This window comes from Podarcis liolepis (assembly GCF_965112155.1).
Source record: "Podarcis liolepis genome assembly, chromosome: 10".
In the NCBI taxonomy this organism is placed as follows: domain Eukaryota; kingdom Metazoa; phylum Chordata; class Lepidosauria; order Squamata; family Lacertidae; genus Podarcis; species Podarcis liolepis.
Genome location: NC_139562.1, coordinates 54779019 through 54796772, shown reverse-complemented (window position 1 = coordinate 54796772; position 17754 = coordinate 54779019). Strand labels below are relative to the sequence as shown.

The window sequence follows — 17754 nt, the reverse complement described above, 5'->3', positions numbered from 1 at the left end:
GCTGCATATTCCAGCATTGCAGGTAGACTGGATGATCCTCAGTGTCCCTTCCACCTCTACAATTCTATGAATGGAGGGGAAGGGGAATATTATTGTTTCATGCCAGCTGCTCTGCTCTGGGTCCTTCTGGCGGGCGCGCACATGATGCGTAAAAGCCGAATCCTAGAATGCTTCAGAGAAGACCTGGTCCAGAAAAATCTGGGGAGCGCAACTAGAGTTCCTTGTCCGAGGAGAAGAAGCTAAAAAAAAACAACAACATATGGCCGCATGGGCCAAGACCAGAGCATCCCTCGCTCTTGGAGACCCGACCGGATCGCCTTCCCCGTGGAAGCGCCGACTGCAGGCAAACGGAATGGCAGGCGCGCGGCTCTTGAGGTTCCCTGGCTCCACCTCCCCGCCTGCGTTACCGCGCCCGCCCCGCTCTGGGAAGGAGGGAGGCGGGCAGGCGGAGGGGCGAAGCTGCTGCTCGGAGGGCCATCCTTGCCGGCGCCGAGGGGGTTAAGCAGCTGGGTTGTGCGGAGGCCGCCGCTCGGCTCGGCTCTGTTCTGCTGAGAGTCGGGGATCGCTCTGCCAGTGGGAAGATGGCGACGGAAGGAGCGAGCGGGGAGCCCGGCTCTGGCAACCGGGTCGATCCGGAGGCAGCGGTAGGCGAAGCGCGGGGCTTGCGGCGCGGGGCTGGAGGAGGCGGCTCCCTTATCCGCCGCCGCCGGGCTGAGCTCCGCGCTGGCTAGCTCTCGGGCTGGTGCTTTGCGCCCAAGCGGGAGAAGGCGCACCTCTCGAGGCTGGGAGAGCGGAGCGCGCCGAGCGAGCGCGGGCCCGGCGCGCGTTGTGGGGGGAAAGCGCGCATTGGGTATGGGTCTTTACGCAGAGGAAGGAGGGCGTCTTGGCTTCGGCGCCCCCGGAGAAATGGGGGCTGGAGAGCTCGGGCGCAGGCAGACCTGCAGTCCCCAGGGATCTCTCCTGCCTCGATCGCAGCCTGACGGAGAGAGAGATCGGGGAGGGGAAGCCGGACGGACCCTGGAGACGCCTGGAGAGGCGACCACGGGAGGCCCCGCCGCTCCGATCGTGCGCCCTTGGCGGGGATGGGTGGACATTGGCCGCCCCTCCGACGCCCCTCCCCTCGATCTGGGGATCTTTCGAGGAGGTCTTTGTAGAGGGAGAAGATCCCCTGCTTTTTCCAGGAGGCGGCTCCCTTTTGTTTTCGTGTGTGTGTGTGTATTGGGCTGTAGGAACGCGGGCTTTTCTCCTCGCTTGCGGGACGGGTGAAACACAAGGGTCCCCCCCCCCCACAGCCCTGGTGGGCTGGCGGCGCGTCACAGAGCATTGACAGCCACAGATCGCCCGCAACCATTTCTAAGGAGGGGGGGGGGCTCATCGCCCTGGAATTAATTCCCTCCCCTTCCATATGCGCTGCCTCCCCCGCCCCGCCAAGCCCCCGAATAACAAGCGTGGGATATTGCCAGAAGCATTATCGGGGGGTTGGGAAGGGTGCTGATGGTCACGTTTGGATTCCTACCTCTGTTGAAGACTTTATATTAGAGACATAGCTGGGTCACTTAAACTGGGAAATGTTTGGGATGCGGGTGGGCGTTGAAGATCAGGTGGTTCCCCCCCCCCCCGAGAACAATAAGCCTATTTTAATCCTCTGTTGTTCTTTCCCCCTCTTCTGCATCCAAGTGGTGGAACAAGAAAGATCTATCTTGTTCTCTTTTTTTGCTATCGTTGCTGGAGGCTCTCTCTCACGCGTGTACAAGAGCTGTTTAAATTTCCCCCAAGTAAAGACCGATTTTAGGGTTTGCCACTTCTCCTGACAGGCTGTTTGACAGCCTTTCCTAGCTAGACTCCCCTACCGCCCAACCACAGTTGTCACGGATGTGCCCTTTTGTTTTCTGATTCATAGGTCAATTTCTAGGCCACTCGCTTTTCTGATTTAATTGGGTGGCAAGTGGAAAGGCATGGAAAAATCCATGCTTTGATTATTCCCTCCGCCCCAACAGTTGCCAATCAAAATTCTCTTGTCACTTGAAGCAGCATGCAGTTGTTTGCACATAAGATCAAGATGTCACCCCTCCTCTGCTTTGCCTGCTAAGCATTTTGCGGAGGGGGCTGGCCCAAAATGAGGCCAGGGGAAGGACCCTAACCTAAGTAGCAGAGCACATGCAGAAAGTCCTACTTTCAGCTGGAAGACTCTTGTCTGGAACCCTGGAGAGCTACTGCCAATACTAAGCTAGATTGACCAATAGTCTGACTCTATAAGACATTTTCCTGTCTCTCTGCTGTAGTCCATGCAGACTGATCTGTGGTGTCATCAAAAAATTTTATATTCGAAACACTCCTTTTTTCAGGAACAACAACAAAATTTTAGGAAACTGCCATATAATTTGACTTTTGGGGGCCGGGGAGGACTTTCTGGCAACAACCTACCACATCAGAAGGAAATCTATTCTAAAGGAAATTCTGTGAAATGGGTCCAAACTGGCACTTAAGGCAGCACCACACATTGCGACTGTTATGCCAATGTTTCCTATAGCAAACTCGTAATGTGTGGGTGTAATAAATATGTATACATGTGTTGTTAAACATCTGCATGCAGGGCTCTGATGTTTAACAATACCTGGAGCTACTCAATTTAGAGTCCTGAATTTAAGCGTTCTATGTGACTTAGTGGATTTTTCAGTTGTATAGTACAAACACTTTATTAAACTCCCATTCAAACTGGTTGGAACTAATCTGCTTAAAGATCTTGAAAAGGCAAGCTGCTGAATCAGTTGGTTTTTATTGTTTAAGTATGAGAGATTCCTAAAGTAAACATGCTAATTATTGAAGAGTAAATTAATTTTTTTTATAGCTATAGTCATTGGTAATACAACTCAGAGAGATATTTTAAATGAACCTGTCAGTCATACACGCAGGGAGCCTGTATGTGACTGGTTTTATGCTTAGTATTTTTGAAAATCAGGTCACTTATTTCTATATAGGGAGTCAGAAGGCTATTTATAAGCAGCTACCCTATTAAAAAGTTGTTACTTTGAGGTTGATACGAAAGACTTTTCAAGCTGCCTAGTTGCCCCCCCCCATAAACTAACTTAACTAAAAAGAGGGAATGAGATGGGCTTCTTTTTCCAAACAGTTAGGACATTTTAGAAAAGGCTACATTAGAGTTGCAGTGTGGGGTAAACTTACCAGGGAGTAAATTCCACTGAGGCCAGGAGAACATGGTGTTGAAGTAACTAGGCTACTAAAACAACATTATTGGTTTTTCTTCTGAATAAGAAGAAAAGGTAGTATCTTTACTAAGGGATAGATTTTGGATTTTTGCCCAGATTAATTTGTAACTTGGAAGTTCAATAAGATTTCCAGAGGAGTGCTTTCAGTTGAATGTAAGCCATGCAGCTTAGTTTTTCCAGCCCTCAAAGTATAGATAGCCCAATAAACAATTTAAAAGGAACGACAATGGTTATAGAGCGGAGTTCTAATGTTACTTAACTTTCAGCATAAGGCTGCCATTTTAAGCACAACTGCCTTGAGGTATTTTATGCTAGCTGCTGTTTCCAGGACATCTTATGAAAGTGGAGGCGGGGATTGGGGGACCCAGTCACTTTCAGCAGTAATACTGGCAGGCTTCTGCAGGAAGAAGAAAAAATGCACAGAATACTATGGAAAAAAATAAGCCTGCCTTTTAATGTCAGCAAGAAATTTATGACTGAAAAAAGAAGAGACTTCTTTAATGGCCATATTTGGGAAGGAAGCCAAGATTCTTCCCATTCTCAGCTTTCCTGAACTAAACCGTAGCAGTTGGTATGTGGGGGATGCAAACCTGAGTATCTGCTTTGTTGCCATGGTAATAGGGATGAGGGGAAACTTGAAGGCAGTTGGTGTGATTCACCCCTCACACCTACATGAAGCTGAAGGAACACATAGCCAGCGAAGTCTGTGTGAAAGGCATCCTTCATGATGCAGAAGGGCCTAGCTCAGAGCAGCTGCCAAGCGTGCAAAAAGTCACAGGTTCCATGTCTGACATCTCCAGACAGGGCTGGGAGAGAATGTCTGTCTGAAACTCTGGAAAGCGACTGCAGCTAGTTGGTGTAGACCAGGGTGACCCAAGTCATCCTTCCTCCTTCATGAAGCCTGGTTGCTTTTTTCCAGCTTTGGAAAGGATGTGGGAAGGGTCTAGGGCCTGCCAGAGCCTAGCTCCTCCTTCCCCAAGTCCAGTGCCTCACTTAGCCGGCATTGGGAAGGCAGCACGAAGGCAGGCTGGGAGCGAGCAGCACATTTTGGGCTCACTCCCCACCAGTGTTAGAAACTCAGATATACCAGTTGGGCACCAAATAGCTCCTTAAACCAAGGTTACAGCTGCCATAACGGAATGTCCAGTTGCCATTTTAGGACAAGACGGCTCCAAAGTCTTATTTTTCAAACGATGGACCAAGCTTTAAAGCCCTAAACAGCCTCAGTCCTGTATACCTGAAGGAGCGTCCCCACCCCCATCGTTCAGCCTGGACACTGAGATCCAGCGCCGAGGGCCTTCTGGCGGTTCCCTCGCTGCGAGAAGTGAGGTTACAGGGAACCAGGCAGAGGGCCTTCTCGGTAGTGGCGCCTGCCCTGTGGAACGGCCTCCCATCAGATGTCAAGGAAATAAGCAGCTATCTTATTTTTAAAAGACATCTGAAGGCAGCCCTGTTTAGGGAAGTTTTTAATATTCAATGCTGTATTGTTTTTAACACTCGATTGGGAGCCGCCCAGAGTGGCTGGGGAAACTCAGCCAGATGGGCAGGGTATAAATAATAAATTATTATAATATTATTATTATTATACCTGGTTCAGATGACAACCTTGAGCTGGGTTTCATATCCCAATTAATTTGTTCATTTATTCATCTACTTTAAATATATACGCTTATGAAATGGCAGGTTGTTACAATAATCCTGCCAATGTTCTTATTTGGTTACAATTTGTCTGTAAATATTCAATAAACCATTTCCATTCTTTTATAAAAAGTTTGTTATCTTGATTTCCTTGGGGGGGGGGGTAAATTTTGCAATTTCTGCATGTTCCGTCAGTTTTTGTATCCATTCTTCCTTTGCTGGGACCTCTGCTTCTTTCCATTTGGGGGCAAGTAACATTCTTGCCGCTGTAGTAGCATACATGAATCAGTTTCTGTACAGTTTGGGTAGTTCTGTCCCTATAATTCCCAAAAGGAAAGCTTCTGGTTTTTGTTGTTGTTGTTTTTCCAAACATTATTTTAAATATCTTTTTCAATTCATTATATATCATTTCCCAGTAAACTTTAACCTTACTACAATACCACCACATATGATAAAGATAACCATCTTTCTCTTTACATTTCCAACACTTATTTGTTTTAGATTTATACATTTTTGCCAATTTACTGTTTCCATGAGACTTTCCACTGAATCAGACCAGCTGTTCCCAACCTTGCACTCTCCAGATATGGCTGAACTCCAGCTCTCATCAGCACCAGCCCATAATGCCAGTGGTCAGTGGTTCCCAGAATGCATAGCATTTGTGCACCAGTATTTCATGCTCTTTATTGGTGCCAGCAATGTTGGCATGCAAATGCTAAAGATGGTGTGCTGTACGTGTTACCAAGCCTTTCAACATGATGCTCATAGCACAGAAGGGCTTTCCTGTGGCTTGTGTTGTACCTTAATAAGACTGGCCTTAAGGACTTCATGGTCCTAAAGGCTGTTTCAATCATTATTTGTGGTGGCTGCTTTCTGGGCTCACAGGTGTGGTCTGTTCATGTGATCTGTCGGATGTAAATGCTTATGGGTTCCAAGTGCGCTAACATCCATTGTTTACAATAGTGGGGGGACAATTCTGGCCTCATTTCATGTGAGCAAGGGTGAAGGGTGGGGAAAGGAAAGAAGAAGAAGAAGAGAGAGAGGGAGAGGGGGGGGGATGCATCACCCAGTTTTAGATTTGAGTCCTGCCCGCCTGCAGGTGTGCGGCCTCTGACATATTAACCCTGAGGGAACTGTACCATTTGACAAAAACTCCTGATATATAAAGTACATTTACAGTGGAACCTTGGGTTGCAGATGCTTCAGGTTACAGGCACTTCTGGTTACAAACTCCACTAACCCAGAAATAGTACCTCACGTTAAGAACTTTGCTTCAGGATGAGAACAGAAATCGTGTGGCGGCTGTGCAGTGGCAGCGGGAGGCCCTATTAGCTAAAGTGGTACCTCGGGTTAAGAACAGTTTCAGGTTAAGAACGATTAAGTTCTTAACCCGAGGTACCACTGTATTAAGGAGCATTACAGACACCACAGGCTGCGGAGGAAGTAGCAGTTGAGATCCATTCAGACTTTTTGCCTTTCACAAACCTCTATCTACACCAGCTCATCTGTTGAGGAACCTGTGCACAATTGCCGTGAAACCCCCAGGCATTGCAAGGAATTCTGTATATAGTCTAGGGTGCACCCATAGTTCATCTGGAGCAGGGGGCTAAGGGCTGTTGAACCACACTGTTGCCAAATAAGTTAAACTGGGAGTATAACCTGCGACACATAAAGTGTTCTCCTACAGCTGCACAGGGGAAAATGATAAGTGGCGAGCAAGCTTCTTTTCACGAAGCACCCTGTTCCACTGAGGAACTCCTGATAAGCTTCCAAGATTCATTTGTACACACCATTTGAAAACTTCCACAATGCACTACCCACCCAAGTAAAACCCACTTCCTTGTGCAAAGAAAGCTTTGGAAATTAGTGTGCTGGCCCTTAGTCATGGGCCACAGGGAAAGCAGCAGTATAGCAGTCAACCTAATTTAGTAGAAAGGACAGGCTTTGGTTCTGTCTTGTTGAGGGTTTTTTTTAAAAAAAAGAAAGAAATGGGTGGTGATCCTGTATCAGTGCCAATGGACTGGTTATGGAATGGTGTTGAATGACAAAATGTACTAGGATTTTTACATATATACTGAAGACTCATGTCTTCGTTTTGCAAAAGGTGGACTTGACAGATGGTTAGCATAACACAAAATAATTATTTAAAGACATTTCATGCAAAAGCTGCCTGAGGCAGACTTGGTATCTGTTAACATTTCTGCATCACGGAAGGTAGATTCTGGTATCTCCTTTAATCAATCAAGGGAGAGATTTCTAAACTTACAAAGAAACAGCATCTGTGGAATCCTAGAGTGGCTGGGGCGAACCTGTCAGATGGGCAGGGTACAAGTAATTAACAACAACATCTTTTTTTTTTTAAATAAAGATATTTATTGAAGTTTTAAACAGTAAAGAAAGACCTTCACACAGAGAATAAAACAGAAAAATACATTGAAATACATTAAAAAAGAAAAAAGAAAAAACCTTAAAAAGATAAGAAAAAAGGCGAAAAAAGAAAAGAGCATAAAAAAGACATTAAAATCCAATTTTTTACCTGTTATTTTCATAACCCTTCTTCCTGACTTCCTCACATCTCCCTTTTTTGTGTTCCTTTTTACGCAACCAGATTCAGCAAATATCTTACCCTCTTTCAAATCTTGATCTATATTATAGATTTCAACCCAATGTGTCTCCAATTCTTCCTTTTATATCCTTTTGTTTATATTTGACACAATGTATTCTAAAAAAAAAATTTTTCACCCTTGTCTTTTGAAACTTTTGTTACCTACTCCTTTTACCTATGTCACTGATGCCACATTGTCTTAATATCTTGCATCATTTTAACATTCCAACATTTTAACATTTTAACACTCCGATATTTTACAATGTTTTTGCAAATAGTCTTTAAACTTCTTCCAGTCCTCTTCCACTGACTCTTCTCCCAGGTCTCGAATTCTGCCAGTCATTTCTGCCAATTCCATGTATTCTATCAGTTGCATCTGCCATTCTTCCAGGGTGGGTAAATCCTGTATCTTCCAGTACTTTGCGATGAGTATTCTTGCTGCTGTTGTCGCATACATAAAAAAAGTTCTGTCCTTCTTTGGCACCATTTGGCCGAGAATGCCCAGGAGGAAGGCCTCTGGTTTCTTAAGGAAGGTATATTTAAATACCTTTTTTAGTTCATTATAGATCATCTCCCAGAAGGCCTTAACCTTTGGGCATGTCCACCAAAGAACAACATCTTAAACTATGTATTCTGTACCTGAAATCCTAGGTTCAGGCTACTAATCTATACACAATTTATCTGGGATTAAGTCCCACTGAACTCATCCTGATTTAATTTGAGTCGGCACACATAACATTGTGCTGTGATTTGATTTGTTGTTGCTCGTTGCAAGACATTTGTGCTATTGTTGTTGTTGTTCAGTCGTTTAGTTGTGTCCAACTCTTCATGACCCCCTGGACCAGAGCACACCAGGCACTCCTGTCTTCCACTGCCTCCCGCAGTTTGGTCAAACTCATGCTGGTAGCTTCAAGAACACTGTCCAACCATCTCGCCCTCTGTTGTCCCCTTCTCCTTGTGCTCTCCATCTTTCCCAACACCAGGGTTTTTTCCAGGGAGCCTTCTCATCTCATGAGGTGGCCAAAGCAACAGGCATTTGTGCTATTACCATTGCACAAATGTGTTCTTATAAAACATATTCAGTATTTATCCTTATACTGTATCCATACATGCCACATCAAACTAGTAAAAACTTGTTTCCTAATTAATTGGTCATAATTAGAGCAGATTAGAATCCACCCTGCACAGTAAGCATGCCTTGAAATTCATTTGGGAACTGTTGTTGCTCAGTTGTAGAGAGCAATGGTATTGCATTTAAAAGATTCCAGGTTCAGTCCCCAGCATCTACCAGTAGGGGTGCAAATGGCCCATATCTGAAGTCCTAGAAAAGTGCTACCAATCTGTTGGTTGACTCAGTATGCTGCTTCCTAGATCTCTAAATAGGGACGCGGGTGGTGCTGTGGGTAAAGCCGATCAGAAGGTCAGCGGTTCGAATCCCCACAACGGGGTGAGCTCCCGTTGCTTGGTCCCTGCTCCTGCCAACCTAGCAGTTCAAAAGCATGGCAAAGTGCAAGTAGATAAATAGGTACCACTCCAGCGGGAAGGTAAACGGCGTTTCCGCGTGCTGCTCTGGTTCGCCAGAAGCAGCTTAGTCATGCTGGCCACATGACCCGGAAGCTGTTCGCTGGCTCCCTCGGCCAATAAAGCGAGATGAGCTCCGCAACCCCAGAGTCGGCCACGACTGGACCTAATGGTTAGGTTTCCCTTTACCTAGATATCTAAAAGGTGGGGAAAGCCCTCTTTTCTCACCTCATTGTGAATACAGCAGGGCAGCAATGATTTGTTAATGGCCAAACCTTAGTGTTAAGTGATCTTGTGTGTGCATCTCAACAGCATTCTTACTGATAGGACTTTATGGCGTTAAGTAGAAATAGCTGGAGGACAAAGATTTCTTAATGGACCTTTCAACCTGGTTTTCTTTTTTTTTTTGTCTGAAGTTTACCTGCTCTGAATATATGGTTCTCAGATTTCTTCCTTAGGTCTTCTACCAATGGAATTTTAACAGGTCTGGGACTCTCTAGGCAGCCTTACTTACTGGCTCAGATGTTGTCCTTATGTTATATCTTCCCAGTACTTGCTGCAAGCATATATATTTTTTTTTAATCAAGTAAAAAAGAAATATCAGAGAGCAAGCTTTTTAATGGGCCAGTTCAAGAGCAGAGAACAGACACTCCCATAAGAATTAAGAGCTGTTATAAATGTATCTGCTTTCCTTTTCAAGAACCTTTGATAATGCATATTTTTGGCACCATGCAAGCAGCTCCCCCCCCCCATCTCTTGAAACCCCATAGTTTGTCCAGGAAAAAAACCAAAGATGTTTGGTTAGAAGGATACTAAGAACTGTGAAAAGTATCTAATTAGAAACCAGAAGGGTTTGCTTTGCTTTTCCTTTTCCTGATGGGGTCCTATATGATTTTTCAGAACATACCTGCTGTTCTACTCCGGCAATTATTTAGATGACATATAGCCAACCCTGGAGACTTTAAAAGAGGGATAGGAAGCAAATGTCCCTCCAGCTGTTGTTTAATCCAGCTCTCATCAGCCCCAACCAGCAAGCCCAATAGTTATGGATAATGGGAGCTGGAGTCCAGCAACATCTGGAGGATCCAGAGATTTTCCACAACCATTTCAAAGTGTGCAGGTTTCCCACAAAAATATGCATTTGCACATTTTTAGTCACTCTAGTTTGGTTGAATTTGTAATTTATTAATGGTTTCATTAATGGATTAATTCATTAATGGATGAGCACTGCTTGCAGTTTGTAATTGGTGCATCCTTTTTTGAAGCTTGAACAAGTTGAGAAATGCAATCCTGCCCACCAGTCGTGGGGAACCCGTGGCCAGCCAGATGTTGCAGGACTCCCGCTAGTGATGATTGGAGTTATAGTCCAGCATCCTCAAGAGCACTTGGGTCTCTAGCTGTTTTTGGAGTACAACTCCCATCATCCCTAGCAAAGCAGGACCAGTGGTCAGGGATGATGGGAATTGTAGTCCAAAAACATTTGGAGACCCAAGTTTGGGAAACACTGCTCTAGAGGGCCATGCCCCCCCCCCCACTGCACACACTTACACTGAGGTAGAGTTGACTGAATACAATAGAATTTGTTTCTGAGTAAAAATGCACAGAACTGCACTGTTGGACAACTTTCAAAGCTTATCAGAATATATCGGTTTAATTATTTCCCCTCCAACTCTGAGTGACATATTCATTGCAGAGCATGGACAAGCCTAACTGCCACATTGGGGGGGGGGGCTGTTGTATTAAAAATATGTGTGCCTGTGTGTGTGTCTGCTGTAGGATTTAGCTATGGCATCTTTAGAGAGCATGGCATGAGGATGCTTACTGATGAAATTACAAGTTTGATGTAGTTCTTCATTTAACTCAGACATCCCCAATCTGCGGCCCTCCAGATGTTTTGGCCTACAACTCCCATGATCCCTAGCTAGCAGGACCAGTGGTCAGGGATGATGGGAATTGTAGTCCAAAACATCTGGAGGGCCGAAGGCTGGGAATGCCTGATTTAACTAGTATATTGGCTTAAGCCTCCCTGGAACTAGATTTGCTTGCAAATCTCTGCAAATTATGTTCTGATCTGCACCTCCTGGGCTAATGTGCAGATTAGAAATTAGTTATCCAATGGCTTTTGTGTCACACAAATGTTCCCATACAACTAAAAAAAACTTAGCGAAACACATTTAGAAGTGTGAAGTGTCTTCTATAAGACATGTTTAAATGGACACTTTTCATGTTGAAATTCTTTTGATAGCCACAAATGACTATGGCTGTGGTCTTGAATGGATTTAGGGGTGTATACCTGCAATAGTGGCATGGACCAGAAATAGACTGATCTGCTAGGGGACGCGGGTGGCACTGTGGGTTAAACCACAGAGCCTAGGACTTGTCGATCAGAAGGTCAGCGGTTTGAATCCCCGCGACAGGGTGAGCTCCCATTGCTCGGTCCCTGCTCCTGCCAACCTATCGGTTCGAAAGCACGTCAAAGTGCAAGTAGATAAATAGGTACCGCTCCAGCGGGAAGGTAAACGGCGTTTCTGTGCACTGCTCTGGTTCGCCAGAAGCGGCTTAGTCATGCTGGCCACATGACCCGGAAGCTGTACGCCGGCTCCCTCGGCCAATAAAGCGAGAAGAGCGCCGCAACCCCAGAGTTGCTCACGACGGGACCTAATGGTCAGGGGCCCCTTTACCTTTACCTTTTTACCCCAAGGTCTTTTGGTTTAGATGACGGTGGAGGGCAAAAGCTTGTAGTATGAAGATAAATGGGAGAGGGAAGTTGAAGACAGCACAGACTGTCCATGAGGGGAGTGGGTAGAAATTTGATGAGTTTCCAGTTGAAGTGGGTGGAGGTGAGAATGGGTGCAGGAGATTCCCTAGGTCTTTTTTTTTTAAAAAATATATTTTTATTAAAAATTTCCTTGGTTGAAAAAAGTACATGCCTTTTCTCTTTTTTCAGGTTGTACAGTCTTTCTTACAAATCAGTTGCATCTGTTGTGAGACATTAGCGTTGAGTACAGTTTAAGGGACGCGGGTGGCGCTGTGGGTAAAAGCCTCAGTGCCTAGGGCTTGCCGATCGAAAGGTTGGCGGGTCGAATCCCCGCGGCGGGGTGCGCTCCCATTGCTTGGTCCCAGCGCCTGCCAACTTAGCAGTTCAAAAGCACCCCTGGGTGCAAGTAGATAAATAGGGACCGCTTACTGGCGGGAAGGTAAACAGTGTTTCTGTGTGCTGCGCTGGCTCGCCAGATGCAGCTTTGTCACGCTGGCCATGTGACCCGGAAGTGTCTCCGGACAGCGCTGGCCCCTGCCTCTTAAGTGAGATGGGCGCACAACCCTAGAGTCTGTCAAGACTGGCCCGTACGGGCAGGGGTACCTTTACCTTTACCTTTACAGTTTAAGGTTGGGGAAGAAGAGTGGTGAGAGGACGGGTGGGGTGATGAGGTTTACAGTGGTACCTCGGGTTACATACGCTTCAGGTTACATACGCTTCAGGTTACAGACTCCGCTAACCCAGAAATAGTGCTTTAGTTTAAGAACTTTGCTTCAGGATGAGAACAGAATTTGTGCTCTGGCGGCGCAGCAGCAGCAGGAGGCCCATTAGCTAAAGTGGTGCTTCAGGTTAAGAACAGTTTCAGGTTAAGTACGGACCTCCGGAACGAATTAAGTACTTAACCTGAGGTACCACTGTATATTGTTTTGTATAGCGTATGTGTGGGGTTTGGGGTCTGTGTCAGCTGAGTAGGTTATCTTTCTATTTCTTTATTACATTTCCTTGGTAGTGAGAGGTATTGGGGGGCAGGGTGTGGTTGGTTGTCTGTGGTTGTCCACAGTGGGGTTTGTTTGTATTTGTGAGGGGGGGAGGGCTTGTTGGGTCAGGTAAACCAGACTGATTTGTATGCCGCTGGTGGATTTTTGTTGTTGTGTTGTTGGGCTGTGTATGTGATAAAGGGGAGCCATACCAGGGTGAAGGCATTCAACAACAACAACAACAACAATTTATTATTTATACGCCGCCCATCTGGCTGAGTTTCCCCAGCCACTCTGGGTGGCTCCCATTTGAGTGTTAAAAACAATACAGCATTAAATACTAAAAACTTCCCTAAACAGTGCTGCCTTCAGATGTCTTTTAAAGATAAGATAAATCTTATCTTTATCTTAATAAGATAAGATAGCTGCTTATTTCCTTCACATCTAAAGGGAGGGCATTCCACAGGGCAGGTGCCACTACCGAGAAGGCCCTCTGTCTGGTTCCCTGTAACCTCACTTCTCGAAATGAGGGGACCACCAGAAGGCCCTCGGCGCTGGACCTCAGTGTCTGGGCTGAACGATGGGGGTGGAGATGCTCCTTCAGGTATACAGGACCAAGGCCGTTTAGGGCTTTAAAGGTCAGCACCAACACTTTGAATTGTGCTCAGAAACGTACTGGGAGCCAATTTCACCATGTTAGTTTCAGTTTATTGGTTAGCTTTTCTAGTAAGGCTGTTTCCCAAACAATTTGATACCATTTGTCCATGTTTACTCCTGACAGGTCTCTCCAGTGTCTAGCTATGAGGCTTCTGGCTGCTGAGAGTAGGTGGGTTATAAGCCCTATATAATGTGAGTGGTACGTATCCCTTGTAGGACTGCTGTCCAGAAGGGTTGGATTTTAGGGCATTCCTGCCACATGTGGAGGTATGTCCCTGTGGAGGTGCAGCCTCTCCAAAATTTTGGTGAGAGATTCCCTAGTTCTGATCGCATTCATCCCAGACTTCAGTTTTTTGTGTGAATTTGTTACCAACATTCCTCAGATAAGCACTGCTGTCTGGGCAGTTGCTCGTGAAATCGTTAGTGAAACATTCTTGTCTGGGCAACTGTTAGCGTTGTCACTGTTGGTATTTTAATTTATTGGCCATCCTTCACTTTAAGATCCCAAGGGGGAGGTCACAACAGTTCAAAACACATTCAAACAAATTGCAAGCACAAGAATAGGATGAGTCCTAAGAATATACATTTTGATGTTGAAGGTCAGGTTGAAGAGATGTGTCGTCACCATACAGGGAAAACTATAGGAGGGAATTGGCGCAACAATGCTAATTTCTGTTTCTGTTAGCACAAGAAGACCGGGATACTTTAAAGCAAGACTTCAGGCTTCTCTCCAGTAGCAGGAGTTCTAGACATTTTATAAATGGCATTTTTGTGCACGGTTCTTTGACTCAAGTAACAAGAGTGTTTCAATGCAATAATATTTCCTGCTCCCTTACTTTCAAATGACACACAGCAACTACCACTTATGTGCAACTGGGTATTAAATTATACCGAGCTCACGAATTTGATAGCTGCAGGAACAAAAAATCAACTGAGAAATTGTATTTTGAATTCTTTTGTTGTCTACTCTCATGCAACAACAAAGCAGGCTCTTTAAAGTTTAAATAAAATCTCCCATGTTTAAGTTTTGCATGCCAAATGTCACCCTAGAGCAACATTTCCTTGCGTGTAGGTCATAAAACCCAGTAGAATGGAATAGCTGTGTTACGCTTGGTCCTGAAGTGGAAATACTTTACCTGGCTGTTATTGCCCATCAGGTTGAGGGGGAGTTACTAGTAAGCAACATGGTGGCAGGCAGAGAAAGATATGTTTTTCTTCTGGGTATTGTTATTTTGTTCTATTGTTCTAATGGCCAAAGGGGTTGGTTACAGAGAGTATTTTCCCCTTGCTTTTAAAGCAGGGTAACTCTTAATTTATTCAGGCAAAATGACTATCAGTGGCACTTGTGCAGCTATAATTTATTTAGTCAAATAACTTTTTGTGAAAGGCTCTATTTGCCGTTCATCTGCTCTGATTTGCGTTTTTTTTTTCCCTTTCCCGACCCCAGTTTTAAAACCTCTCAACTTACAATTAGCAAATCAACATCAATTTTTTGTTGGAAATGTAAAGAAGTAGACGACTTCTTTTACCATATGTGGTGGACATGCAGAGTGGCTAAGGACTTTTGGGAGATGATTTACAATGAGATAAAAAAGAGATTTAAGGTAACTCTCCCAAAAAGACTGGAAGTCTTTTTACTGGGCATAATGAGCAGATATCCCGCCCCCCCAATAAATCTATTTCTTTACAGCCACATGAATATTATATGCACAAAAATAGCATGATGCGACAGTACCTACCAAAGAAAATTGATAGAATATGTAGAAATGGCAAGTTTGACTTGTAAAAATTAGAGATCAAAAAAAGATTGACATTAAATAGCATTGGAAAATGTTTGTGGAATATTTAGAAACTCAGTGTAAATATTTTAAAACACAAATAGGATTTGAGTAAGAACAGCAGAGGAAGGGGAAGTTTCATTTTATTTTGTGATAAGACAAAGGTATAGAGTAACCATAATATGCAGCGTAAATTGAAATTTTGGCGGAACCATTGAGGGAGGGAGGAGAAGTTGCAGGTGGATTGATTGATTGTTAAATTTGAAATGTTGCTGAATTTTTTATGTTTAAAAATTCACAAATAAAGTTGTTAAAAACTCTCTTAACTTACTAGTCTGTCAATTTTGCTTCTATGTATTTGAAGCAAGTTAATGTCAGCTCATTAAGCTTGCTTTTACTGTCAGGTAGGGCTGGGTTTTCAATACAGTTGTACCTCGGAAGTCGAACGGAATCCGTTCTGGAAGTCCGTTCGACTTCCAAAACATTCAGAAACTAAGACATGGCTTCTGATTGGCTGCAGGAAGTTCCTGTAGCCAATCGGAAGCCATGGAACCCACGTCGGACGTTCAGGTTCCAAAGAATGTTCGCAAACGAGAAAACTTCCTTCTGGGTTTGCGGCGTTTGGGAGCCAAAACGTTCAAGTCGCAAGGTGTTCGACTTCCGAGGTACGACTGCATTTTCTGGTTTTCAACATCGCAATATAGCACCAGCTAAACATCGCAATATACTGATATCATAACGTCTGAAATAAGGATGGATCTATGTAGATGCATTGGCTGGCTTCATGGCTTTCCTCACACTGTGATTTTTGCATAGCACACAAACACACATCATGATTTGCGATATATTGCCAGGTCAAAAGCTATGAAACTGAAACCCAGCCCTAACACACACCATGCTGGCAAACACATGGATGCTGTTGTTGGTGCTTATTGGCCATGATGCAAACGCATTTGTTCCTATTCTCATGGGAAGCATCAAGCCTTTAAACTAAAATTAAAGAACTACGGGTACTTTTTTTTTTTTTTACTTTCCTGCTGCATTAGGTGACTTTCTGACTTGTGTACATTGTTTTAATCATTGCTTTTCCTTCATTTTGCAGAAAAGAGAGTTTGATGTGGACAATCTCAGCAAATCAGAACTGCGGATGCTCTTGAGTGTTCTAGAAGGGGAGTTGGAAGCACAAGATCTTGTGATTGAAGCTTTAAGGGTATGTTCCTGTTGTTAAATATATAGAAATTTTACATCCGTAAAGAAAAATAACATTATTATTATTATTATTTCTATACTGCTCTTCATCCAAGGATACATAATATAGTAACAAACAAACAAACCCCACAGTTTAAAAGGCCATAGATGGTTTAATAAGCCAAAGGTCTGAGAAAAAAAAGGAATGTTTTTTCCTGGTGCCTAAAGAGGTAACAAAGACACCAAATTGTGTTTGTTTTGTTGCTACAGTCGTACATTGGTTTCCAAACAGCTTAGTTCTCGGACGTTTTGGCTCCCAAACACTGCAAACCCAGAAGTGACTGTTCCCGTTTGCGAACTATTTTTGGAAGCCAAACATCCAACGGGGCTTACGGGGCTTCCGATTGGAGCTTCCTGCAGTCAATCAGAAGCCGTGCTTTGGTTTTCAAACATTTTAGAAGTCGAATGGACTTACAGAACAGATTCCGTTTGACTTCCAAGGTACTATTGTATATGATATTTTTGCCATGTTCAAAGGAGATTCTCATAAAAAGCAGGAGGAATCTCTCTCTCTCTCTCTCTCTCTCTCTCTCTCACACACACACACACACACACAAAAAAGGTATGCATTTTTAAATAAAACAAATCAGTAGCATGCTAGTACCAACTTTTAAAAGTCATACGTAGTGGAAAAAACAGTAATGTGAAGAAGTTCACCCAATACTAAGATAATCATAGTAGATAACAGAAGTTGGATAACATGCTTATTCCTGCAACTTCACAACTGGGCTGATCTATATTTAAACTAGTTTTCTGTAACTGAAGGGAAATAAAGGTATTTATAAGCAGCTCTTTCTTCATAAACTTATGTGAGGAGTCGCACAATGCATCCACATGAACTTTCTTTCACAAAAGGATGTTCTCAAAGAGAATACCAGTGCTTAGATACCAGAAGAGATGCGTTTCTTTCTAATACATCACTTCCTAGGGGAATCTTGCACTTTGTGGCTGTAAAATATTTAGCCTTAAGTCCCTGTATGTTTTACATTGGTATTGGTTTGAAAGACTGAGAGATTTCAAATCCCGTTAGAGTTCCCTCCCACACACTTCGTGTTAATTTAAGGAGAAAATAATGGAGGGGGAAACTACCCAATATGACACGTAGCCATTTGTTCTCTCTATATATACATTGCTGGGATTTGCCTGTCCTCCTTTACAGGCTATATAATGTTACACTTGCCATAAGCAGACAGATTTTGTAGTACTGAACGCTGTGGAGAAAGAGCATCGAAGCATGAAAAAATCCAGTGTCCCTAAGCTTTGATTCCAAGAAAGGAATTACTCAGAATTACTCCCCCAAAGTCCAGCCATATTAGACTTTTGCAGCAAAAATAACAGAGTCTAG

General features: G+C 44.1%; 1 protein-coding gene across 1 annotated transcript in view; it reads left to right on the top strand.

Moving 5' to 3' along the window:
• The first annotated feature begins 201 nt into the window (after positions 1–201).
• CTTNBP2 (cortactin binding protein 2) overlaps positions 202–17754 on the top strand; it is a 117542-nt gene continuing 99989 nt past the window's right edge. The window contains 2 exon segments of the mRNA XM_083463269.1: positions 202–644; positions 16264–16371. Of these exon segments, the coding sequence (XP_083319395.1) occupies positions 582–644; positions 16264–16371 (171 nt within the window). The 5' untranslated portion in view covers positions 202–581.